Source organism: Muscardinus avellanarius, assembly GCF_963383645.1.
Source record: "Muscardinus avellanarius genome assembly, chromosome: 5".
In the NCBI taxonomy this organism is placed as follows: Eukaryota; Metazoa; Chordata; class Mammalia; order Rodentia; family Gliridae; genus Muscardinus; species Muscardinus avellanarius.
Genome location: NC_137790.1, coordinates 62,712,675 through 62,740,152, shown reverse-complemented (window position 1 = coordinate 62,740,152; position 27,478 = coordinate 62,712,675). Strand labels below are relative to the sequence as shown.

At 37.2% G+C, this 27,478-nt stretch overlaps 1 protein-coding gene across 1 annotated transcript; it reads left to right on the top strand.

Annotated features, from left to right (window-relative positions):
* Positions 1 to 470: 470 nt before the first annotated feature.
* CD200R1 (CD200 receptor 1) lies at positions 471 to 27,383 on the top strand (the record flags this gene model as incomplete). The annotated part of the gene is made up of 8 exons (XM_080696515.1): positions 471 to 537; positions 22,204 to 22,325; positions 23,696 to 23,801; positions 24,498 to 24,815; positions 24,923 to 25,171; positions 25,645 to 25,759; positions 26,306 to 26,351; positions 27,258 to 27,383. The coding sequence occupies 8 exons, from the start codon at positions 471 to 473 to the stop codon at positions 27,381 to 27,383; spliced, it is 1,149 nt and encodes a 382-aa protein (XP_080552641.1).
* Positions 27,384 to 27,478: the final 95 nt, after the last annotated feature.

The window sequence follows — 27,478 nt, the reverse complement described above, 5'->3', positions numbered from 1 at the left end:
GGAGAACACGTCTCAAAGTTATGATAATTGGGAAACTTACAGGCATGGCCCCCAAATAGTTAAGGATCCTGCCTGACCTTTTCATGCAAGCTCACACAAATCTGTTTATGTTAAGCGTGTTCAATGCCTTTCTGTAAACTTTATCTGTGCACAGCAGAAGTGGGAGGAGAAGCAGTGAGCTAAAAGATATCTCAATCAATCTGCTTCCTCTGTCTTCGTCAGCGCGTTATACAGGAAATCTAATGCTGTGTCAAGTTCCAGAGAAGAGTTTTTTTTCTCTCCTACTAATCAGGCAAAAACACGTCGAGCTGAAGGGAAGGGCTAGGAGAAAAGAAGTGGCCTGCTGCTGATGGGCTGAGAGGATCCGGTGGCCAGAAGTCAACCACAGGCAGCCTCGCCATGCTCAGAGCTGCCTCTCTACCTGTGAGGAGAAAAAGCGTTGCATGAAGGGCAGAAACAAGAAACCAGAAATGCTCTGTCCCTGGAGAACTTATGACCTAGGGTTGTGCTTGATATCGACTGTCATCTTAGTGGCCGGTAAGTCTGAATCCTTCTTGGAAGTATGACTGCTGAGGGAGCCGGGCTCAGGTCCTCTGGAGCTTTCTTTGCCTTTTCTATGGGACAGTGTGAGCCAGTCACGGTCACAGATAAAGGACATAACTCACAGATTTATTTTACTTTATCATCTTGACTTTCTGCTTCCTCTTATTTGTTTTTCTTTGTATCCTACTACAATATACACATTTCTAGAATTTGTCTCAGTGCTTCTTTTTATCCCCTCCCACCCTCCCCCCCCTTTTTTTACAAGGCGTGCTAAATTAAATGCATACTAGTAGCAATCAAAGACTCTTGGGCTCTTTTTATCTTCGTCTTCCCTTTATAAAACATTTAAATAATTATCCTATCCTCTCTAGGTCTATGTTGTTGACAGTGAAAATTGGGAAGTTTTTTGCTTTCTCTCAGTCTTTATGACTAGGTGCTTTTAAAATATAATGTATGTACAGTTTCGCTGGCACATCTGTATTTATGTGATAGGTGTAGAGGAAACACTTTCTGAATTAGAGGACATACTCCTCAATGTCTGAGTTCCTGTAGGAGTTGAAGAGAACATGGGCTACTGTGGGGGTGTCCTGGTTTCACTACAGAAGGTTGGTAGGAGTTGATGTGGGAGGGAGTTTTCAGGTTTCAGTTTTAGTAGATGGAAAAGATGCAGGGGTATGATATAGTTGGTTTTAAATTTTATAATTTGATAAAAGATTAAATGTATTTTTACCTCATCTAAACGAGTTTGAAATCATTTTTGTCTATCTTCCAGCAAAATAAATCATATTAATCTTATTGGTGAGGACATGTAAAATAACTATCTTCTTCTATTGTACCTTTCTGTTGAGAATTTTTACATACATATTTTTTCTTTGATCTGTACTGTAACCCAGGGAAGTAGGCATGAAAGACATTTCTCCGTTTTACAAAGATAGAAATCAAGGCTTAGAGAGGTGAAATGATTTGTCCAAGGTAAGATGCAATTAGTGTGTATTAGAATCATCTTCCATTATAATTTATGTCAGTAAGTGTTCCAAAACACTCATGTGAGCAGTTTTCCTCAATATTTAACCCTTGGGCATTTCACTAAAAAGCACCATTACTCATACAACACTAAAATAAGTTAAGCCAGCCAGGCATGATGGCGCACACTTGTAATCCCAGCATTTGTGAGGCTGAGACAGGAGGATCTCGGTTCGCGGACAGCCTCAACTACTTAGTGAGGCCCTTTGCAACTCAGAGAGACCCTGTTTAAAAAAGAAAAAAGACTAAAAAATAGGGCCGGGGGTGTAGCTCGGAGGTACAATGCCCCTGGGTTCCATCTCCTGTACCAAAAAAAAAAAAAAAAAAAAAAAAAAAAAGAAGTTAAGCCAATATTTAATGATAAGTTTAATGAACTAGATCTGAATCTTTCACTAGTTGGGGATCTTGTTATAGAAAGTACTAGTGAGGCCCTTCACCACTTAGTGAGACCCTGTTTCAAAATAATAAAAAATAAGGCAGAGAGTATAGCTTAGAGGTCAAATGCCTCTGGGTTCCATCTCCAGACCCACAAAACAAAATAAAACAAAACACAAAACAAAGAAAGTTCTTCTAGAAACCTGCATAGGACCTAATGTAGCATGGGGGAGACAAAGGTGCTGTTTATGCGAAGTTGAATTTACTTTGGGAAAAGGTAAAAAAAAAAAAGCCCAAGATTAAAAATAGTAGATAATTTGAATTTTAAAAGTTGACCAGTATCACCAAAAATAAAAATAAAAGTTGAAAGTTTAATTTTAAAACTATTTCCAGATACAGCTAGAAAAGAGATACTACATACATCAACTCTCTGAAGTCTATTCTTGTATCAAAATGTTTAGGATGAAGATATAAGAAAGCAAATTACACTATATACAATGTTTGGCTTGATGAATTCTTAAAAAATGATTTAGGCTGGGTGTGGTGGTACACACTTAATAATCCCAGTATTTGGGAAGATGAGACAGGAGAATCACAGGTTCAAGACCCGCCTAGCAACTTATCAAGACCCTCAGCAGCCTAGTGAGATTCTCAGCAACTTAGACTCTTTTTTTTTTTTTTTAAGGCACTGGGGATGGAACCCAGGGTCATTCTACCTTTGAGCTGCACCACCAGGCCTTTTTTAAAATTCTCTATTTTGAAACAGGGTCTCAATGCGTCGCAAAGAGATCACTAAGTAGCTGAGGCTGTCTGTGACCCGCAATCCTCCTGTTTCAGCCTCCCAAATGCTGGGATTCCAAGGGTGCTCCACCATGCGTGGTTCTAGTGAGAGCCTCAAAAACAAAAAATAAACAAAGGGCTAGGGGTGTAGTTCAGATATGGAATGCTCTGTGTTCAATCCCCAGTAAAAATAAAAAAAAAATGAATAATGAGGAGAAAACAACTTGGAGCAATGACTTTTCCTCTCTCTGACTAATATATTGCCAGACAGAAATAACTCACCAGGTGCATGCTACATTCAACAAGGAACAAGAGCTAATGGCTTCAATGTAAACCACAGAATTTTTCATTAACTATTTACTTTTTATTCACTTGTTTATACTTTCAAGCAATGCAGTGTTTATTAGAAAATATTTAGTAAGAAAATACCTGAGGGGAATAGTTCCCCACATAGTACCTAGTTCCCTTCCCGTACCCTTCTCCTACCTTGTGCCTTCTCCCTTCTTTTAGCTATATCATCTTTATTTGTGTATTTAAGTTACATTTTCCTATTCCAATGAAAACCATTCCACTTTTTATAAGAGTTACTGAATTTTTGAAAAGGAACTCTGTTTTTCTTCTTGTTAATTATTATCCGTTTATCATCACTTTCCACTAGAGGGCGGGTAGGTAACAAGAAAAGGAGATAAAAATCAAGGTAGGGTTATTGGGTACTTTCAGAAGATTTGCAAGATAAAGAGATTCAAAGCAATTATGAAAAAGAAGGAATTTGTCCTCCTTTGGTTCTGTCTTTTCTAGTCTGTGATAGTTGCAAATTTACATATTATAATAATTTATAGGTGTATTTTCCTTTAAAGATCCATGTTTAAGCAATTAGTAAATACATCAAAAGTCCTTACTAAGAGCACTGAGTGTGTATAGAGCGGTGTGTGCGTACACTAAGTTATTAAAAATCTAGAGAGACAAAGCTAAGATGCAGCCATTGGGAAATATTTAACATCAGTAAATCTTGAAATTGTCATGAACTTGTAAATATCTGAAGAGAGGAGGAATGATGGTGCTTTGGCCTTGCTGAGGGCTTTATGGAGGAGGTGGGTCTCAAGCTGGGCCTTGAATTGTAGGTTCGGGTAGATGGGAAAGGCAAAGAAACAACTTGAGAGGAGAGGATGAGCGACATGGACGAAGGCAAGGAGGTCCAGGGAAAGAAAGAATTGAGCTTCACGGGGCACATTTTGTACGATAGGAAGTAAGACTGGATTTCAAGGGTCTTTGACAGCTAAGCAGAAGAACCTGGGTATTGTGCAGGTACTGAGAGATAGATGGGATTGAGACACCATCTATCATTTTGTGAATGATATTTTCCTATATAATGTAATAGAGTGATCTCTTGAAAGGACAGTGTAGCCGTAGTATCCCACAGAGTAGTATGGCACTAAGCAAAGGGCTTATTTATTTATTATTTTGTGTGTGTGGTGCTGGGGGTGAAACCCAGGGGCTTTCTACCTCTGGGCTATACTCCCAGACCTATTTTATATTTTATTTGGAAACAGGGTCTCACTAAGTTGCTGAGAGCCTCACTAGTAGCTGAGGCTGGCTTCGAACCTGTGCGATCCTCCTGTCTCAGCCTCCCAAGCTCTGGGATTACAAGCGTGTGCCACCACTCCTGGCTCACAAAGGGCTTATTTTGAATCAAGAGTCCAGAGCTTCTAACCGTGGGTTTCTCTTTTGGAAAGTTTCATAATGCTACATTAGTGGCTAAGAGAGATTTGTGGAGAAAGATATTTAATTTAGTGAAGAAAAACAGAGTAGGGAAGTTCCTATAGGTACTTGGAAATACAGCAAAATCCAGGGTTGGCAAGACATTTATAGAGTGGATACACACACACACACACACACACACACTCACACACACACACACACACACACACACACACACTCCACAGAGAGACAAACATAATAGGCACTGGAAATTTTTATATTTGAGACCAAGGAGCCATAGTTAACTCTTTCTTCTCTGTATCAGAGAGCAAGGTCTAAGAAGAGATGGGAAAGAGCACAACATGAGCTATAAACTAAGTGCTTAACCTTAAATTAGAGGAAGAAAACTTTTCTGCAATTGAGGAATGAGTTGAGAAGTTAGAAACAGGAAGGCTAGTAGGTTAAGGATGGCAAAAAGGAGTTGGAAAAAAATTGCCAAATTCTCTATGAGAGTTTTGTGTACAAAATGTTTATTAGCAGAGGGAGAAGTCTGCCTACCATCTTCATCAACTGTTACTCTCATCTGACCCCACAGAGACCTTAGGTTCAAACTAAAGTGGCCTTAGGTCCTGTATAATCAAAATGGCTGACCCTTTCTACCTCCATCTTAGACAATCATTGGATGTGGGCAGTCTCATAAAAGGTCTGACTATGGTCAAAGTAACTGAGGCAATCTCTGAAGATTCTGGCAGCTTCTGCTAACAGTGCTCCTAGTAACAAAGGTGAAGTCATTCCTTGAAGGGGAGTCCGGGTGGCACATACTATATTCCTTCTTAAATTTCCAAGTGTCCTTCTGGTATTATTTCCCTTTAGCCTGAATAATTTCTTTTATCATGTCTAGAAGTGTAAGTCTGCTGGTGGGTAAATATCTTAGTTTTCTTTTATATGAAAAAGTCTTTACCATGTTTGTATTCTTGAAGTGTATTTTGGCTGGATGTAGAATTCTGGATTGCCATTTTTTTTTCTTTCAGTCCTTAAAAATTTTGTTTTAGCTGAGTGTGGGATCAATAGACCTGCAATCCCAGTACTTGGGATTATAGGTTTGTGGCTAGCCTCAGCAATGTATCAAGGCCCTCAACAAATACTTAGTGAGACCTTGTTTCATGAAAAGGTTGTATGTGTCGGGGCGAGGGGTTGTAGCTCAGAACAGAATGCCTGTGAGTTCAATTCCTAGTACCAAAAAAAAAAAAAATTGTTTCTCTATCTCTGATGAGAAGTCAGTTGTCTGTTTACAACATTCTTCCCTGGATATAATCCGTTATTTTCTCTCGTTGGTTTCACATTTTCTCTTTATTCTTTGTATTTATCACCTAAAATGAGTCTATGTGTGGTTATTTTAATCTTTAAGGAATTGCTTAACCTCTTTGACAGTAATTTCCTCATTTGTGAATTGAAGGAGATGTATGATACTATTAAGAATTACAGCCGGGCGTGGTGGCGCACGCTTGTAATCCCTGCGTTTGGGAGACTGAGACAGGAGGATCGTGCAGGTTTGAAGCCAGCCTCAGCTACTTAGTGAGGCTCTCAGCAACTTAGTGAGACCCTGCTTCCAAATAAGATATAAAATAGGCCTGGGAGTATAGCCCGGAGGTAGAAAAGCCCCTGGGTTCTACCCCCAGTACCACACACACACACACACACACAAAAAAAAAAAAAGAATTACAAAGTTTTCAGGTGGAGAGGACTTTAGAAACCTTAAAATTAAATTCTTTGCTTTTATATACAGGCAAATAAAGCCCAGGGGTATTGAAGGAATTGTTAACTGTATCAGTCTATGTTTTAGTGGATGGACTGAGTTTGGAATGCCTTTATGATACCAAATATAGGGAGGGGGAAGATATGACGTGTGTGTGTGTGTGTGTGTGTGTGTGTGTGTGTAAAACAACAATAATTTGATGTGATCTAAGTAGTCAAGAGAAAATAAAGGGTAGTTAGAGGTTTGAGAGTCTTGTTTAAGAAAGATAAGACACAGACAAGATGTGGGTCAGTTGTTCTGTCAGCTAATAACTAAAGGAAGTGTCTGTCATGTGTCAATCACTGTGCATCATACTGAGAATACTCGACTGAGACAGATATAGATCCCACTCTCATGGGGCTTAGTATCTGGTAGGGAAGATAAATATTAAGTACCTTTTTGCAAGTGTATAAGAGAAAATACAGAGGGACATATAAGTGTGTCATTGGTCAGTCTGGCTGGTCTGAGGGGCAGAAAGATTCCCTGAGAAAGGGATGTGTAAAATGAAGATGAATGGAAAGCGCTGGGCTCAAGAGTTGTGGGATGTGCATGCCGGGCAGCTCAGACAGCCCACGTGGAGGTCAGAGGGAGCTGAGCTAAGACCGGAGCGGTGAAACAAGATCAACCATGTAGAAGTCTCATTGAGATCCTGGCAGCTGGGGAGAATGATGAGAGAGGACGCAAAGGAAGAAGAGCCTGGGAGACTCTGGGGGACTAAGGTGCCTAAGGAAATAGGTAGCTTGTAGAGAAGAAACTATAGTAGCAGTGAAGACAGGAAGAGACAGAGAGGGAAATGTACAGGTATCGTGGTGGAAGCTAAGAAGGGGTTTTGGAAGGAGATAGGGATTAATTGTGTTGCCAGCTTAGACATCAAACAGACAGCAATTCTCCAGTGATTAATATGTGTATTCAGAGCTGGGTGTGGTGATGCATGCCTGTAATCCCAGTACTTGGGAGGCTGAGACTAGGATTGCAGGTGCACAGCCAGCCTCTGCGAGTTATCTAGCCCCTCACAGCTTAATGAGACCTTGTTTCAAAATAAAAATAAAATGGTGCTGGGTGTGTAGTTCAGAGGTAGAATGACCTTGGGTTTGATCTCCAGTATTCCCCCCACCAAAAAAAGTGTGCTTAAGAATAGCATTGCGATGATAATGTGCATGTTATAATAAACTATGTGTGTATCCAAAGACGCTGATGGACATTTGAAAGGTAAAATAAGGGGGGTTTCCATATGCTATTTTGGTGGTACTGGGGACAGAACCCTTCTACCTCTGGGCTACACCCAGACCTGTTTTTTTTTGTGTGTGTGTGTGTGGTACTGGGGTTCCTGGAAGCCCTTCTACCTCCAGGCTGCACTCCCAGACCTATTTTATACTTTTTTTTACTTTGTGGAAACAGGGTCTCTTAAGCCAGAGAGGCTGGCTTCGAATCTTTGCGATCCTCCTGTCTCTGCCTCCCAAGCACGGGGATTACAAACGTGAGCCACCACGTCCAGCTCAGACCTGTTTTTTTTATATTTTTTATTTGGGAACAAGGTCTCTTAAGCCAGTGAGGCTGGCTTCGAACCTGCGTAATCCTCCTGTCTCTGCCTCTCAATCGCAGGGATTACAAGCATTCGCCACCATGCCCAGCTTCATACAATATTTTGAAACAATTATATTGGCTGCAAGAATCAATGACAAAGGTGGGGCCAGTCCAAGATTACACCAACAGTTGTTGGGCAGAGGTCCTTGCAGGAGTATTTGCTGTGTAAGATCCCAATGGCCTATTCTACATGACTGTGTCACTTATACAATCATTTATAATTGTTCTTGTTATCAAACATAAACGTAGGATTTCCTCTTACATCACCTCCTGGCTTTGTTTACTTTAGGCCTTCACACAACTCCATTTTAATTCTACCCATCTTCATGCTATTGAAATCTGCCAGGCAGCCCAGGAGCCCAGGCACTGCAGAGAGGCTGCAAGCATAATTGTGAAATGCTGGCGACCTTCAAAACTGCAGTTTGAGTAGAAGGTGTGGGAGTAGTCAGATTGCTAAATTTAGGGAGGGGTGTGTGGGAAGGAAATTGAGGCTGTAAGCACAGACCACTCATTCTAGAAGTTAGGTAGAAAGGGGAGGGGAAAGGATTATAGCTAGAAGGGAAAAGCAACATTTAAAAATAAATTATTTTTCTATCAACATAGAAGAAACTCAGGTGAGTTTGAAGGCTATTACCTGAAAAAATTCAGTGACTCAGAAGAAGCAGGTCTCTAATCTGTGTGTGTCCATGTAGTTTTAGGGTGATTAGTAGTTTTTGGTTTTTTGTTTGAAATTTTTGACATCTTCTAGTGCTACTTTCCCCCAAAGGTTTGTCCATTACATACTATGAGAATATATAGTGATATATACCATCTGTCGCATTGACAATTTTTTGAAAAAATGTCCAAACGGTAAATATTTGTAGATTCCAAATAATGACATCTAGTTATTGTTATTCTTTGAGAAAAATCATTCTGCCTGTCCTTAATTTGCTCCCTCCTATATGTTCCCCAGGGATTACTCTCAACTAGTAATCTTAAAATAGTTGCCACATAGAATCTCCTGTAGAGCCTAAAATGTTATTACATCCCAGTGCAATGGTGCATGCCTGTACCCCAGGACTCAGGAGACTGAGACAGGCAGATCACAGTTTTGAGGTTAGCCTCAGCAATTCAGTGAGGCCCTCAGCAACTTAGTGAGACCCTGCTTTCAAATAAAAAAATAGGGCTGGGGTTTATCTCAGAGGTAGAATGCCTCTGGCCAATCCCCAATAGCTTCCAACAAAAAGAAAAAAGATACTGTGCTATCTCAGGCCTACTTAATCAGGTTTTTTCAGGGTATGGGCATCCGGATTTTTTCCTTCCTTCCTTCCTTCCTTCCTTCCTTCCTTCCTTCCTTCCTTCCTTCCTTCCTCCCTCCCTCCCTCCCTTCCTCCCTCCCTCCCTCCCCCTTCCTCCTGCTCCCTCCCTCCATCCCTCCCTCCCTTCCTTCCTTCCTTCCTTTCTTGTACTAAGGATGGATCCCAGGGGCATCCTATTTCTGAACTACACCCCTGGCCCTAATTTTTTATTTTCTATTTGGAAATAGGGTCTCACAGAAGTTGCGGAGGTCTCTCTATGTAGCTAAGGCTGGCCATGAACCTGTGATCCTTCTGTCTCAGCCTTCCAAGTACTGGGATTACAAGTGTGTGCCACCACACCTGGCTCTGGGTGTTCATAAATCTTTGCAGGTAGTTCTGATGGGAGCCAGGGTTAGGAGCCGTTGTCCAAGGTCTTCCTAATTTCTTTTTAGCTGAACTATTTCTGTTGGGCCTCATGCTCCACAGATGGCTGCTTACCTCCTGATTTTCCCATCATTCAGTGTGGACTGTTTACCATCCCTGGATGCTCTGGCCTCTGAGAGCCGGGGACCTTGCCCAGAGCTCTGCATAGCTGCTTGGACACCAAGGAGCTGCTCCAATACCATTTGTTAACCTGAACTTCCTCAAAATGTCTCACATCCCTGTAATCCTTAACCTTTTTGTTTGTCTCTCAGAGATGAAATACCAATTTTTCAAAAGCAATCCTCTACTTGGCTTTGTGTCCTTCCAGTACCTCTAGGATCCTGTTTTCCTAGTTAGCCACCTGCATTCTTGTAACATCTACACCTTCCTCTTTCTAGCTACAAACACGCTGTCTTCCCACTTTCTGAAATACCGCCCCAATCCCCATAGCTCCAGGTACTGTTCCGTCTCTCTTCCAAGTCTGCCTTGAAGAGATGAAGCCAGTGTTTCAATTCTGCCTTTCTTTTTTTCAAGGTCAGAATTCTTGAAAGACCAAGTCTGTGTTTGTTGATCCTGATCACCGCTGCTTGGCCTCTTTCAGTCTATTTTCCACTCCCACCTCTGTGCTAAAGCTGCTCTCTTACGGATCTTAAAGGTCATTCTTGTTACCAAAGCGTAAAGCTTCTTCGATTGTACTTTCAGATTTCCCCCCGCGTGATTTGATCTCGACTCTTCCTGTCATGGAATCTCCTCCTGCCCCACTCGATGTCACTGCATCTATTTTCTACTTTTCTCCATTGTTTTTGCTCACTGCACTGCCTCCAACAGATGCCTAGTTATAAATGTTTTCAAGACTCTGTGTTTGGCCGTTTCCCTAGTTTCCACATTAGAGACAGCAATTTGGCAGCCTATGGGTTTAGATCTGGCTTGCAGACACTTTTATTTGGCTCAAGTAATGTAATAGTTTTAAAATCCAGAATTAGCGGACAACTAATAATAAAATCGAGAGATTTTACCTAAAAGCAATGACCTAGTGTCCAAAGCTGCTGTGAGGGTTAAGTCAAATCATGCAGATGAAGTACTTAGCACTGGGTTTGCATTTATAAACATCCAAACAATGGCAATGTTTTTATCTTGCAGTCTCAAAGCTTTATCACAAATATTATTTCATAACACTTAATCAGCCCTCTATGGATTGACTTCTTGGTTGTTTTCAGTTTTTGGGGATATAAAATCAATGCTACAATTAATATTTTAGTATACATATCTTTACATATGCAAATATGCATATATATATTTAGTATCTATATGTCCACTGAACACATTATCCCTTGTGATCACTGATATACATTTGTATAGCATCTGCCTTAGGCCAAGGGACAAGTCTCTCTCCATTAACTAGTGTTAGACTATACAATAGTAAATGCTTAAAAAAATGGTATAGCAAGATGACTGGTTTAGTACTGTGTACTAACCAGCTGATACAGGCATTATGATTATATTATCTTGGAAACTAGGATAAAATTCATTATTTGCCATAACTCTCTTTTGCTTTTTAAATTTTATTCATTCAATGACTTCATTATTGAAATCTTGTGTTTTGGTACTTGTTGACTTTCTTAAACACTTCTTATATTTTCTTTTATAAATCATCTGGGTGTTTTTTTTTAAATATTTATGTTGTATCTGAAGAAGAACATTATGGTTACCAGCTAAGTCACCTACTATTATTTAATATTAATAAGGAATATATATTACTTAATATCTTATTGGTTTATTTATTTTTTTCCAGTTTTCATTTAGTTGGATTGCCCATTCCTTTTTCTTTATTGCCATGTGTGTTTTCTGAGAAAATTAGCTTCTGTTTATCATGAATGTTGTGGACATTCTCTGAGGTTTTGTGTGACATTATGTTATGTATTTTTTATCAAAGGAAGTTTAAAATTTTTCCAGAGTCAAATATCTCAATATTTTTGTCTATGGTTTCTGTTTTGTATCAGGTTTAGGCAGATTTCCTATTGAGTGAGTAATTGTCTCAGTTTGCCTGAAGTTTTCTCCTGGTTTTAGCACTGAATGTCCTATATTCCAGGGAACTCCCTCATTCCCAAAGCAAGATGCTATTCATCCTGTTCCCTGTTTAAGATTAAAAAAAAACAAAGTTTTTTCTTCCACTACTTTCATTTTTGTTTTTATATTTAAATCTTTGTTTTATTTTATGGTACTGGGAATTGAACCCAGGGGCATCCTAATTCTGAGCTACACCTCCAGTCCTTTTACTTTTTTTTTTTAAACAGGGTCTTGCTAGGTTGCTGAGGGCCTTGCCAATTTGCTGAGCCTCGTATTGAACATATGATCCTCCTATCTTCCCTCCCAAGTACCAGGACTATAGGCATAACCTGGTATACTAGGCAATTTATTTTAATTTGGTCTGAGGAGTGGCATAGGAATCTGATTTTATTTTTTTCTTCATAGCTAGGTAGTTCTCCTCATATCACTTATCAATTATGTAAATAGCCACTCTTGCTTTTGAGTGCTCACTGGTATTAGATACTAAGATAAAGCAAGTAAGGTAAAAAATTTTAGGAGTAATAAATGAAAAATCCAACGTTAGTCTATTTCCTTATTCTAATTTTGGTGGGGTTTTTTCTTATTTGTCTATGCTAAAACTTTGGGTTTATTGCCCAACTTTTGTTTACTGAACACCTAATTAGATGTTGTATGCTGCTGAGTTGATATATTTAAAAATAAGCCGGGCATGGTGATCCATGCTTGTAATCCCAGCATTTGGGAGGCTGAAAACCAGAGGATTGTGGTTTGCGGACAGACTCAGCTACTTAGTGAGGCCCTCCGCAACTTAGTTAGACCCTGTTTCAAAATAAAGAATAAAAATAGGGCAGGGGGTGTGGCTCGGAGGTCAAATGCTTCTGGGGCCATCCCCAGACCCACTAACTAACTAAATAAATAAATATCAGTTTCATAAGGTATAAGAATATGAAAGCTATGCCATGATCAGTTATTCAAATTGTGTTTACAACATTAAAAATAAAAAGTACTAATTTGTACTTTTTGAATTTCTTTGCATTTATTTTAATTTTCCTTTTTTAACATGGAATATATATTGCAGAATGTACGATATACATAAATTTAAAAGACTAACTATATAGTGAATTTCTGTATAAGTTAAGAAACAGACTATTGCCAGTTCCTCCCTTCAATCCCCCAGCCTCTGCTTTAAAGGCATCCCTTATCTTTTGAGATAACCATTTCCTACTTGTCTTTATATGTATTTATGTAGCCTGAAAATTAAAAATTGTTTTGACATTTTTGGTAGTATGCATAAATGAAATCATATGGTGTATATTTTTTCATGGCTACTTTCACTTCCTCAACACCATGTTTGAGATTTACGTAAGTTTGCAGTTGTAGCTCATTAATATAAATAATTTTTCTCCTAAAATGTCAAATATTTATATAATAGCTCCCTGTAGAAAGTTCTGATACACAAATAATAAGCATGATTGAAAATCAGAAATCTCATGTTTGGTATTTCATTTTCTTTCATTTCCTGAGGCAGAGGTTCATGACAAACCATAAAGCTATGACACATATGAAAGAAAAAGTATTAATTTGAAAACCATGTTATATATAATACTGCTAAAATGGCAAACCCTTATTTTTCTTTTTCCATTCTCTTTCCATAGGAAAACACATTCGTTTCTGGGGGAAAAATTCTGAAATTATTATGTGAGAGTAATATAAAAGCAAGAGCTGAGAATCTCCTCCTCCTCCTCCTCCTCCTCCTCCTCCTCCTCCTTCTCCTCTTCTTCCTCCTTCTCATCCTCCTCCTCTTTTTCTTTTTTTGTCCTGTTCTTTATTCAAACACTAGTATATCCTTTTAGGTACACACATCCTTTGCACATAATATTGCTTATCTTTGGAATGCTTACTTCTTTTTTGCCTGTCATCCGTGATATTTGTATTAGTTACCTATTGCTACATAACAAGTCTGCTCCAAGCAAATGTTTATTATCTTGCAGTGATCCAAGATGAGTGACAGTGTGTGAGGACTGGGCCATAGTCTCTGCATAACCTAATCTCAGGAGTGACATACCTTCACTTCTGCTGTATTCTGTTAAAAAACAGTTAATAGGTCTGGCCCTAACTCAGTGGGAGAGGATTTATTATATACAGAGGCATGAGTATCAGGTGGGAGAACACTGGGCCCCACCAGAGAGGCTGCGGACGTAGATCTCACGCAGATCTCAGTACTGGGGGCAGCAGCTCACCCCATGTTTTCCTTGATTAAACAATTGTGTAATTGTTTGATTAGTTAATGTCTACTACCCCATTAGCTTAAAAGCTCTTTGATATGCCGGGTGTGGTGGCGCACGCTTGTAATCCCCGCACTTGGGAGGCGGAGACAGGAGGATTGCGCTGGCTTAAGAGACCCTGTTTCCCAATTAAAAAAATATAAAATAGGTCTGGGAGTGTAGCCCAGAGGTAGAAGGGTTTCCAGGAACCCCAGTACCACCAAAAACAACAACAACAACAACAACAACAACAACAACAACAACAACTCTTTGATAAATAGGGGTATTGAGTGTCTAGCTATTATAAGTGCTTAATTGAAGATTAATTATATTTCTAGTCTCTCTCCATTCATCCCAAAGCTTTAATATACCTGAGAGGTGGCCACTCAGGTGCTACCTCCCCGAAAAGTGCTAATGAAAAACTGATCATTACAATGATAGCTAAGTAATTTACCTTAGTAATCTCATTTTTGAAATTTATCATAAAATTAAAGCCTAATTTAGAGGAAAATTCAAATAGGTCTCTTATTCCAATCATTGTTTTTGTTTAATACTTGGAAATAACAATTGGGTAAAAATTTGTCTCACTTTCAGTGATTCCTACAGGTTGATGGTGACTTTTAATTATACATCATAAATAAAAGAAACCAGTTCTTAAGTATGAAATCTAGAACCATCAAATGAAAAGTGAAATGATTTTATTTGGTTTTCCTCATAAAATGTCAGGATAGTTTTACAGATTTCAATTTATGTTTATTTGTGTTATATTTTTTTAGAAGTAGTAAATTTATTGCTAACTAACAATAAAGATAAACAATAAAGATTATAACAAACAACCCAGGCATGGTGGCACACACCTATAATCCCAGTACTTGGTAGGGTGAGGTAGTAAATATCAAGTTTGAGACCAGCCTCAGCAAGTTAGTGAGACCCTTAGCAATTTAGTGAGACTGTGTTTTAAAATAAAAAATGAAATAGGTATGGGAGTGTAGCTCAAAGGTAAATGCCCTGGTTTAAATCCATAGCTCAAAAATATTATAATAAGCAGCAAGAATGAACTCAACTTATCTCAGTACCATTATAGAGTCCCCCCTGTCCTATAAAGAAGTATTAATAAAAATGTAACAATAAATATGTTATACAATATAATCTTTTGCAGCTATATGGTTGTCCTATAAAATAATAGCCTTGCCGGGGCTGGTGGCGCAAGCTTGTAATCCCCTCGCTTGGGAGGCGGAAACAGGAGGATCGCACAGGTTCGAAGCCAGACGCGCTGGCTTCAGAGAGCCTGTTTCAAAAAAAAAACAAAAAACAAAAAACAAAAAACATAAAATAGGTCTGGGAGTGTAGCCCGGAGGTAGAAGGGCTTCCAGGAACCCCAGTACCACAAAAAAACAAAACAAAACAAAACAAACAAACAAACAAACAAGCAAATCATAGCCTCATTTGTTTAGTCTACTGTTTTGTTTCAATTTAAAGGTTTTAGTTTGAAAGTAATTTACTGGACCTCTATTGGTTGGTATTCTTCTAAAAGACCTGCAAACAAATGAAAGGACAGGGAATCTTAACTTCCCCTCCTACCTAACATCAGAAATAATAGATGAATATTAACACAATGTTAACTATTTCATACGATGCAGTCCATACTCTATTTTGGTTAATAACAGTTACCGAATGAAGGGCTATTAATGGGAATGGTGAAATTTCAGAAACGCATCTCTGGATTTTTTAGAGTAGAGTACGCAATGCAGCATTTTACAATACACTGTCTACCATCACAAGAAAGTCATGTGGGGTTTCTGAGAGCCCCGAGGTGTCTCTGGAGGGAGCCTCCCTGGAGCCTGGCCTGCACAGTCACGCTGTGCACTGTCTGCTGTGGGGGTGGTGTGTGCTGGCTCAGACACATGACAGTGATGACTTGGGAAAGGAAACTTCTGGTTCTCAAAGTTACTAAGAGGTTTCACTAGTAGTAAAGATCACAAAACATTCTTACTTCTGCTGATGGTTTTTACTTAGATGGAAAAGTGTTGTTTTTTTTAATGTTATTCTCAGTGCCAAGTGTTTTGGTTCTTTTTGTTTGTTTGTTTGTGTGGCTGCATAACCTAACGTTATGTGTGTTAAAACCTGATGTTTTCTTTTTTTTTTTTTTCTTTTGCAGCACTGGAGATGGAACCCAGGGGCACTCTACCTCTGAGCTACACCTCCAGTCCTATGTCTTTAGTCTTTTTTATTTTTTCTGATATTATTTTTACTCTCAACTTTGTGAGAAATAATTTCTAAACAATTTGCTGCATATAATGTAAAAGGTGCAAGCTGATGAGTGCTGACAGTTGTATGCACTTGTGAATCATCACAATGAACATTTCCATCTTTTCCAAAATATGCCTTATGGCTGGGCGTGGTGGTGCACACTTGTAATCCCCGCACTTGGGAGGCTGAGACAGGAGAATCGTGCAGGTTCGAAGCCAGCCTGAGCTGGCTTAAGAGACCCTGTTTCCAAATAAGATATAAAATAGGTTTGGAAGTGTAGCTCAGAGGAAGAAGGCCCCTGGGTTCCATTCCCAGTACCACCACCACCAAAAAAAAAAAAAAAAAAAAAAAAAGCCTTATGTGACTCTGAAATCCATTCCTGCCTTGGCCCCTATGTGCAGGTAACCACTGGTCTGCATTTTTCACTATACACTACTTCTATTTTATATTAGAAGTAGTATTTTTTATGGTATGTAGTGTGTATTCTTTTGGGTCTGCCTTGTTTTATTCAGCACAATGATTTTGAGATTCATCAATGGTGTTTTTCTTTTGACTGTTGATTAGTATCCCATTGTAAGGACAACTCACTTGTCAATGACATTTGGGTTGTTTCTAGTTTGGGACTGTTGTGAAGAAATATTTGTGACTAAAACCAATATGAACATCATGCACAAGTCCTGTGTGAATGTATTTTTCAGTTTCTTAGCTAAATACTTAACTGTTGGAATAGCCAGGTTATATGATAGGCATATGTTTAATTTCCAGAAAATTAAAATTCTCAGTGTGGTTGTAGAATTTTACATCCCCCCTAATGATGTTTGTATTTTTATTGCTCCACTTTCTTGCCAGAATTTATCAGTCATTTTAATTTTAGCAAAGCTTATAGTAATAAAATAATTTCATTGTTTTTACTTTGCATTTTATTTATGGTTACTAATACTGAATATCTTTCCATGTATTTATTGGCCATTTTAGTATCTTTTTTTGTGGTACTGGGGATGGAACACAGGGGCATTCTACCTCTGAGATATACCCCCCAACATTATTTTTTATTCTTTATTTTGAAACAGGGTCTCACTAAGTTGCAGAGGGCCTTATTAAGTAGCTGAGGCAGGCTTCAAATCCACGATTCTCCTGTCTCAGCCTCCTATATGCTGGAATTACAAGCGTGAACCACCATGCCTGGCTTTTACTATCTTTTTATGAGATGTCTGTTCAAATCATTTGCTCAATTTTTAAAGTTAATTTTAAAAATTATTAAAAATGTAACAATTCTTTACCTATACTTCACAGTGGTCTTTGTTAGAGATGTGTATTGCAAATATTTCCCTTTTCTGTGATTTGTCTTTTCATTTTCTTAATGACAGTTTTTCAAGTACAAAAAATTTAATTTCAAATGCATAGTTTATAAAATTTTCTTTTATTGTTTGATATGTTCATATCTTAAGAAATCTGAAAATTGCCAAAGTTACAGAGATTCTCTCATGTTTTCTTCTAGGGGTTTTTTAACAGCTTTAACTTTCTTATTTAAGCCAATAATTCATTTAAAAGTAATTTTTTTTGGTGTGGATATACAGGGTTGAGCTTTATTTTTGTCTGCATGTGATAAGCAGTTGTTCTATTATCAGTTGTTGAAAGACTTTTATTGTTGAAAGACTTTTATTTCTTTTTAAAATTGCCTTAACACCTTTAATTTAAATGAACAGATCATGTAAGTGTGAGTCTGTTTCTGAACTATTGGTTCTGTTCCTTTGATGCGTGTCTGTCCTTTAGCCAATACCACATCATCTTGATTACTGAAGCTTCAGAATGAAGTTTCTTATTGTTATTATTTGCTTTATTCCTGTACAAAATGCATCAGCTAATCTAGGGTGGCATTGCCACGTGAATTTTAGAATTAGCCTCTCAATTTCCACAGAATACTATCATTTCGATTGAAGTTTTGTTGAATTTATAAGCCAATTTGAACATTTAACACTATCAAGCTTTTTCATGCCACAAAAACAAGGTGTTTCGCTCTATTTATACCAACTTAATTTGCGTCAGTGGAACAGGATAGTCTGGAGTAGAATTGCACTTACATGATCTACTGGTTTTATTTATTTATTTATTTATTTATTCATTTATTTATTTGGTGGTACTGGGGCTCCTGGAAGCTCTTTTACTTCCCGGGCTACACTCCCAGACCTATTTTATACTTTTTTTATTTTTGGAAACAGGGTCTCTTAAGCCAGCGCATCTGGCTTCGAACCTGCAAGATTCTTCTGTCTCCTGTCTCGGCCTTCCAAGCGCGGGGGTTACAAGCGTAAGCCACCACACCCGGCGAGCTATTGGTTTTAAATAAAGGTGTTAAGGAGACTTAAAAAAGAAATAAAAAATCTCAGCAAAAATGATTAATCTTGGAAAAATGTTGTACCGTGTTCAGTGTACATGCCTTGCCCGTCTTTTGTTAAATTTCTATTTTGTTTTGCTTTCATACTGTTGCACATTGAATTGATTTTTAAAATTTAACTTTATAATTATATTGGTACAGAAAAATATAACCGAAAGCAAAGAGGGAGCGGATTGGAAGTCGAGGGGAGGCTCGCTGAGTGCTGTGTGCATATATGTCTCTATCATTCTCAATTGATCATGATGTATGATTACAATGCAACAATATGACATAAAATAAAATAAAAACAAGCCAATAAAAAGAAATGAATATTGTAAGACATTAAAGAAAGAAAATATATTTAATATTTATGTAGTGACTTGGGTGAATTAAATTAGTTCTAGGAGTTATTTTTATAGATCCCTGACAGTCATATCTGCATGTAGGGACAGTTTTATGTCTTTGTTTTTTATCTACGTCTTTTCTTTTTTCTCCTTGCTTTGTTGCAATTACTAGGAGCTCCAGTGCAATATTGCAAAGAAGTATTAAGAACAGATACTCTTGCTTTGCTCCTGATTTTGGAAGGAAATACTTTATTGAGGTGTATCATTGTAGAATTTTCACAGATACCCCTGAGCAGTCTAAGGAAGTCTCCTTCCATTCTTTGGTATTTTAAAAATTTATGAATGAGTGTTGGATTTTGTCAAATGCCTTTTATAATCAACTAAAAGTACGGTTTTCTCTTTTGTTTTTGAATATGATGAATTTCATTGAATTTTTTTTTAGTATTCAATCAACCTGAATTCCTGGGATTAACCTTATTTAGTAATCCTATATTATTTAAATAGTGCTAGATTTTATTTGCTAATATTTTGTGAAAATTTTTCATGTTATATTTGTGTTACTGGTCTTTTTTTCCTTATATATAATTTGTTCACTTGCTTTTGATAGTACTATCATAAAACAAACTGTGAAATGTGCCCTCCATGTTGATTTTCTGAAAGAATTTGTGTGTAAAATTGGCATTGCTTCTTCCTTAAATATTTACTCAGTGTATCCATTTTGATGGGACAATTTTTATCAACAAATTTAATTTTTTAATTCTGTTTATTATTCATTTCATGAATGCCTGTCTATATTAATGGCCCTTCTTTCATTACTGATATTATAGATTTGTATTCTTTTCTTTATTGGTCTGGTTATTGAGTTAATAAATGGTAATCTTTTAAAGAACCAGGTTTTAGTTTTCTTATTTTTAATACTACTTGTTTTATATTTTATTAATTTCCTTTCTTTTATTTATTTCATTCTTTCTCCTTTGTTTTTATCTTCTTTAAAATGTTTCAGATATTCTTCTTTTAGGAATTTTAGACATTTCTTTTTTGTGTGTGTGGTACTGGGGATGGAACCCAAAGGCATTCGTCCTTCCTTCAAGCTATACCCCCAACCCTATTTTTTGTATTCTTTATATTGAAACAAGTTCTCACTAAACGACACCATTTATTCTGATGTGTTTTTGCCTTTTTTTAAAAACCTTGCCAATAACTGCTGTTCAAAAGTTGGATACTAGCATATACCATTAAGAGCTCAATGAAAAAATGTTAATAGGAAGCTGTCTATATCATGAATGCTTAGGAAAATCTTTTTCTCCTCCATAGCAGCCTCCAATGAGCACATCACTACTCTACTTAATTTACTTGCCAGTGCTTGAAAAATCTAATCAAGAGTAACATTTTCTTTCCAACATACTAAATGTATGTAAGCCTCAGAGAAGAAATACTTTGTCTTAAGTGTAAAACAGGAGAGTGGGAAGGGGTACCTGGATCTGAAGCAATAGAATGTCAACAGAAGAAAGCAGGTCAAAAGTTTGTACTGGGGCAAATTATGCAGGGACTTTTGCTTGACTATCAAAAGGTATGTATTCAAGGGACATTCCAAAATACCTAAAGAATGTTGGGGATGGAACCTATGGCCATTCTACCTCTGAGCTATACCCCCAGCCCTTTAAAATTTTTATTTTGAAATAAGGTCTCACTAAGTTGCTGAGTCTGACTTCAAACCTGTGATACTCCTGTTACAGCTTCCCAGTTACTGAGATTATAGGCATGTACCACCATGTCTGACTAATCTGTTTTATTTTAGTTTTTTGAGTTCTTTATATGTGTTGGATAACAATTCTTTGCCATATATATTGCTCGTAAATATTTTCTCCCAGTCTAGAGTTTGTCTTTTCATTTGACCCTATCTTTCAGAGTAGAGATTTTTAATTTTACTGTAGTCCAGCTATTAATTCTTTATTCGTGGATTGTGTCTTTAATTTTATAGCTAAAACATCATCCCCTCAGGACTATTTAGATTTTCTCTTCAGCTGTCTTTTGGGGATAAATTGTTTTGCAAGAATTTTATATTTTGAACTGTGAACCATTTTGAGCAAATTTTTATAAAAGGTATAAGGTCGCCGGGCGTGGTGGCGCACGCTTGTAATCCCCACGCTTGGGAGGCAGAGACAGGAGGATCGCACAGGTTCGAAGCCAGCCGCGCGCTGGCTTAGGAGACCCTGTTTCCAAATAAAAATGTAAAAATAGGCCTGGGAGTGTAGCCCAGAGGTAGAAGGGCTTCCAGGAACCCCAGTACCACAATAAATAAATAAATAAATAAATAAATAAATAAATGGTATAAGGTCTATATCTAGATTTATTTATTTGCACATGGATATTTAGTTATACCAACATCATTTTGTTCACAAGACAAATTAAAGACTCCGTAGTTTTAGCTTTATTCTTTTGCCAAAAATTAGTTGATTATGTATATATGTATATAATGAATAACAAAATAGCCTTAATTCTTCTACCCCTTATATTATTGCTTATTTTTTTTAAAAAAGAAATTACAATACAGCAGTTTTTCAGAAACCAAGTTTGGAGTTGACAAAAACTATTTTGATTGTTAAAAATGCTGTAAACCCGAGGGAAAGAATGAGTGTGGGTTTTAGTAACAAGAAAATTGAAATATTTAAAAATTCTGATTCTCTTCTCTCTGCTTCTGATTTATTTCTTCCTTTTTTTTTCTCAACAAGGTAGAAAAAAACAGGAAAGGAAGAGAGATGGATGAATTCTTTCAGTTATGATTCTAAAATTCTTGAGAAAATGTTTTGCTTTGTCCATCCAGATGAGGTGTCCACATTTGGACCAAATAACTTTAGTGTGTGGCATATGGAGAAAAGAATTTAATCAGACCAGCTCATTTGTGATGTCCACACTAAACCAATTCTCCTGGCTGGGAAAGAAGCCAGAGAAGGGAAGTATGGTTACCTTCTACAAAATAGTTGGCAAAATTTGGCAATTCATGAATGGGTCATCACTCATCAATGTCTTATAAATGTAATTTTTTGTAGTACTAGGGATTGAACCCAGGGACGTTCTACATCTGAGCTCTAAGCTCTACACAAACCCTATTTTATTTTGAAACAGGGTCTTCCTATGTTACTGCATACTCCTGGCCTTGAACCTGTGATCCTCCATCTCCGGCTCTCAAGTACTGGTATTACAGGCATGCACCACTGTACCTAACATAAATAGAATTTTCAAGATGTTAACATACCCCCATCCCCAGATGGCATAACTTGTAACTTTTGCTCTTCAATAATTTGTGTGTAATTTTAGTTATGTTTACCCCATTGCTTATCATGGGTATTAAGACTTTCTGGATAAACTGTGGCTTCTGCTATCAATATATAGAATTGATTTCATTTATACTTTTCTAAATATTTTCTAGATTCAAGTATTTTGTGTATGAATGGAAAGCAGTCAACACAGAACAATTCATCACCTCTCTCAGAAGGTAATGCACTTCCTTACCTACTAATGGCAGCTCGGAGGGATGGAAAGCTGAACTTCGTTAGAAACAGAAGCTGATGACCAGGCTGAAGACCAGACTTAGGACTCATTGAATAACATGGTGATCTGAGTGCTGTGTTTACAGGGTCCCTGAATGACCCAACCTCTAGTTGTTCCCCAGACAAGGAATGTTTCACTGTAAACCTCCATCAAGTTGGAGTGGTGGAGAAAGAATCCTTTGGAGTCTGTTTTAAAGTTTTGCCTCTTTTTCATCTAGTTATGTGATTTTTTTAATAGGGGGGACTGAACCCAGGGGCATTTTACCTCTGAGCTGTAAAATTTAAATTTTTTTAAATTTTAAATTTTTTTCAAAATTTAAAAATTTAAGAAAACTTTGAATTTTGTTAAAATCTGAAAAATATACATTTTTAAAAAAATTTCAAAAAAAAAACTTTCAAAATAAATTTTTTGAAATGGAGTCATTTTCTTTTTTGAAACAGGAGCTAAGTCATGGAGGCTGGCTTCTAACTTGCAATCCTCCTGTATCAGCCTCTCAAGTACCAGGATAACAGGCATATACCACCACACCTTTATTTGGCCATGAAATGTGAGAGCTGAGTACCTAGAAGAAACAAGTGACACAAAACAGAAAAGGAGAGATATTAAATGCAGTTTAGCAAAAACCAGGTTCCTTCACATGAAAAGTTTGCCTCACCACCAGTGCCTTTGCCAATGTTACAGTGATGACATTACTGAGTCTCACCTTTGCTGCAGTTGGGGGTGTGCGGTATGGGGTATGGAATGTGGCAGGTGTTTTGGTTGAGTTAATTACCTCGTAGCAAACCACCATCAGTTATGGATACTTTATGTTGGCTTATGGGAAGCACGAGGTTTTATACTCTATGTTGCAGGATAAAAGGCTTATTTTTGCAAAGATGGGCAAAAGGGGTCAACTTTTATATTTAATTCTGATCAATATGTTGAGTATACAGAAACAAAATCCAAGCAAAGTACACAATCAAACTATTTGAAAGCATGGGTAACTAAAGTGAAGGGAAAGTTATCTAAAGGCTATGTTCGATAATATCACACATTTTCAATTAAATCCCTTTTATGGAAAACTTCTAAAGAAAACAAATCTTGGGTTTCTTTGTTTCTTAACTTATACACCATGCTCCTTTTTGACCAGATATAAGTATTTCTAGATATTTCTTATCACTAGGCTTCATCAGTCTTATTTTTATATAGTCACTAATCTAATGAAATTACAGATTATTCTAAAATGTGCTGATTTCACTGACTCTATTAGTCTTTAAAAATACAAGCCTACAAAATCCCCAGCTAGTTCAACCTGAATTCTATCTGAATTACTTGTAATGAAAGTCCTATATACTTTCCACATTTATGTTTATCTGAACTGTCACCCTTAGGGACAGGCATATAGTTTTGATGTTACTGATATTTTTGTACTCATCAAAACTCAAGGGGAGACAACGACTAATTTTTCCATTGTCTTTCCTGAGGAGCATGAATTATGTAAGTCTAATGCTGCTCACCTCCAACATATTTAGATTTAGAACACTGCCTTTGTCATTTAATCTAGAGCTCTTTATTTTTTTTTAATGTGGAAAATATTGAAAATGGCATACATTCAGACTGTGCTTGGTGCCTCCCCCCTCCCCACTTCCCCTTCCCTCCTCCCAACAATGAGTGTCCAGGTTGACCATGCTACATTCATACTTTCACACATGTTTGGATGTAGCCCCTCCATTAACCAACCTCACCTTCTTCCTCTCCTACCCTTCCATTCTAGCTTTCCCCTCCATTGTCTGGAGTCCCTCTCGTATTACTAATACTCCCTAGTTTGGTCATGTTAGGGAAAACATATGTCCCTTCTCTTTCTATGCTTGGCTGATATCATTTTTCATAATGTTATCCAGGTCCTTCTTGAGTCTAAATATCAAGACTTGACAATTTTATTATTCAATACATTTTGTTTCCCTAGTAATAAATAATACCATGGGAAATTAATTAATATTAGGATTTGGTTTAATATATTATCTATATTTTTAATGTTAGTTTCTTATGTAAGTCTAATATTTCTGGAATACAGTTATTAGCCAAGCAAGGATTCAGTAAAACTTCATGCAATCTGGTGGGGATAACTTGAACACACAAAGACTTTTATCAGCTTTTCTTTTCTTTTCCCTTTTGTGTTTTGTGTATATCCAGTTAACAGCTCACTGTCTGTGCAGATGGGTGCCAAGGCTGTGCTCTGTTGCCCTACTGTCTCATTGACAAAAGCACTGATAATAACGTGGGAAATACGCCTCAGAGACAATCCTGTGTGCAAACTTGCCTACAGCATAGAAAAAAATGAGACCAAAGAAACCAACTGTACTGATGGGAGGATAACCTGGGCCTCCAGACCTGACCAGAGCCCTCACCTTCAGATTGATGCAGTGGCCATCACTCACGATGGGAATTACAGGTGTGAAGTGGTAACAGCTGATGGGAATTTTGCTCACATATATCACGTTCAAGTCTTAGGTAAACAATGCCAAATATTGTGATATTTCTGACCATCATATTTGCGTTTCTCTCAATCCTGTGTCCCGTATGACACGACTGAAGCATTTTCCCTTACATCTCTGCAGTGCGCCCTGAAGTGAGCTTGTTTAGGGGGAAGAACAGAACTGTGGTGTGCAAGGCAGCTGCAGGCAAGCCAGCTGCACAGATATTTTGGACTCCAGAGGGGAACTGTGTCAATGAGAAGGAACGGCTCAGCAATGACACGGTGACAGTGAGGAGCACGTGCCGCTCTCCAGGTAGCAGTGTGTCCACCGTGACCTGCTGGGTCTCCCATCCGACTGGCAACAAGAGTCTATCCGTAGATCTGCTTCCTGGTTAGTAATTATTCCAGTTCTGTGTTTGATTTTTTCCATTATTTCAGAGATGTTAGGTAAAGAAGGAAAACAGAGTATGTAGAGAACTTTTATTCAGGGATGCTTTCTGTAGCCTCCATTTTACCTTCATCCCTTTTCCAAATTATGCATCTATAATTATGGTATGGTGCAGCATGGTTTTACTGCTCTACAAATTGTCTGTGCTCCACTTTTTTAACCCCTTCCTCCCTCCTATCCTCAAAAACCATGTATCTTTTTATTGTCTCTTTAGTTTTGCCTTTTCCAAAATATAAGGTAGTTAAAACTATATATGCAACCTTTTCATGTTGGTTTGTTTCATTTAATTAATACTCATTAGAAAGTCCTCCATGTTTTTTTCATGGCTTCATAGCTCATTTATTTTTATAATTAATAATATTCTATTATTTGGATTTATCTCATTGAATCATATATTTTTGTGTCTGTGGTTACAGGTGCCCAAAGATCAGAAACATTGTATATTAAATACATCATTCCCCCTATTATTATTATCATCATCATTTTGGTCATCGTGGGATCCATTTGGCTTTTGAAAATCAGTGGCTACAGGTATTTGACTGGCAAATGCTTTTCTCTGTTCAGCTTTATTGGACCAGAAGAACCAGAATATAAAATTGACTTACTGTAAGTTAGGATATTAACAGCATTTCTTTCATAATCAAAAAGAATATCTTGAAGATGTTAGATTTGTGCTGCTCTGAACGATGAGAGAGATCTTGCAGGGTGCTTGGGTATGCAGGAATGGTGCATTGGGCTAGTTAGGAAAGAATCTTGGGAGAGACAATACATTTTTTTTAATTTGAGAAAATAATAACAATAATTTCTCTCATGTACCAAGGAGATGGTGTCACCTATATTCTGTTACATCAAATTTCTCTTGCATAATTTTGTTTGATTTTCCAATATCTAAAATTTACTTGTTTGGGGATATTAACCACAAGCAGTTTTCTCCACTCATTTCTAGGAGCTCATTTTTGGTTTATTATAATTTCTATAAAAATGAGTCACAATATTCTCATATAATTTTTTTTTTTAGATTTTCAATCTAAACAATTATTTTTCCTGCATTCATTCCAGATTATTTTATCTTTATAGAAAATGTAAACTGAAAAAAACAGAAACTACTCCAGTTGTTGAGGAGGTAAGAGAAGATTAGAAAAAGAGTTTTTACAAACTTTTAAGATGCATAATCAGAAAATCTAGGATAACTTGTAATTTGTATCAACATTAGTATTTTAACTGAAAAAATTTTATTTTATAATATTAAGTTATTTGTATTTGTTTTATTAACTATCAACTGCTATTTATACATCACCCAAATCCATATTTTTTATTTAATAACTGCATCATAGTCATATAATGTTTGTATTTTTTGGACTGTAATCTTTTGGGAAAAATGAAATGATATTTCTTCCCTCATGAAACTATCTCTAATTCTTTTCTTTCTTTCTTTTTTTTTTTTTTTTGCGGTATTGGAGATGGAACCCAGGGGCATTCTACCTCCAAGCTACACCTCCAGCCCTATTTTTTATTCTTTATTCTGAAACAGGGTCTCAAAGAGTTGCAAAGGGCTTCACTAAGTAGCTGAGGCTATCCAAGAACCACAATCCTCCTGTCTCAGACTCCCAAATGCTGGGATAACAAGCGTGAGCTACCACGCCCGGGTACCATCTCTAAATCTTGACTTATTTCCAGACCATTATCATTTCCCTCTTACCCAAGATGAAAATCTTATGCTGCTCCATAATTTCTTATAACCAGCATCTTACTAGGTGTTCACCTCTTTCCTTTGAAATACTTCTTATGGAACTTCTGCTTTATTTATACTTCCTTCTACTTTATACCATCATCTCACATATGGATATAAATAATCAACACATTTTTTGATAACTTATTAGAACAAAGTTTCGTTCATTTAAGTCCAGGCACAAATTTAGCCACTATTGGTAGATGCTAAAACAGTGGGCACATGTTAGAAACATAGGTAATTTCTGTAATGATTTCTGGTCCTTTTGAATTGATTTTGACTTGGAATTTTCTGTCTTAGGATGAAATGCAGCCCTATGCTAGCTACACAGAGAAGAGCAATCCACTGTATGATACCATAAATAAGGTGAAGACATTGCAGGTGACACAAAGTCAAACTGATAGTCTGGGCCTCCAAACTTTATGAAATCTTGGAATCTAGCACCAGGAAAAATGAATCAAGATACATTGCAATTACTGTGTTGATTTTCTTACAGCTTTTGAATGGAAGACCTATTTTGA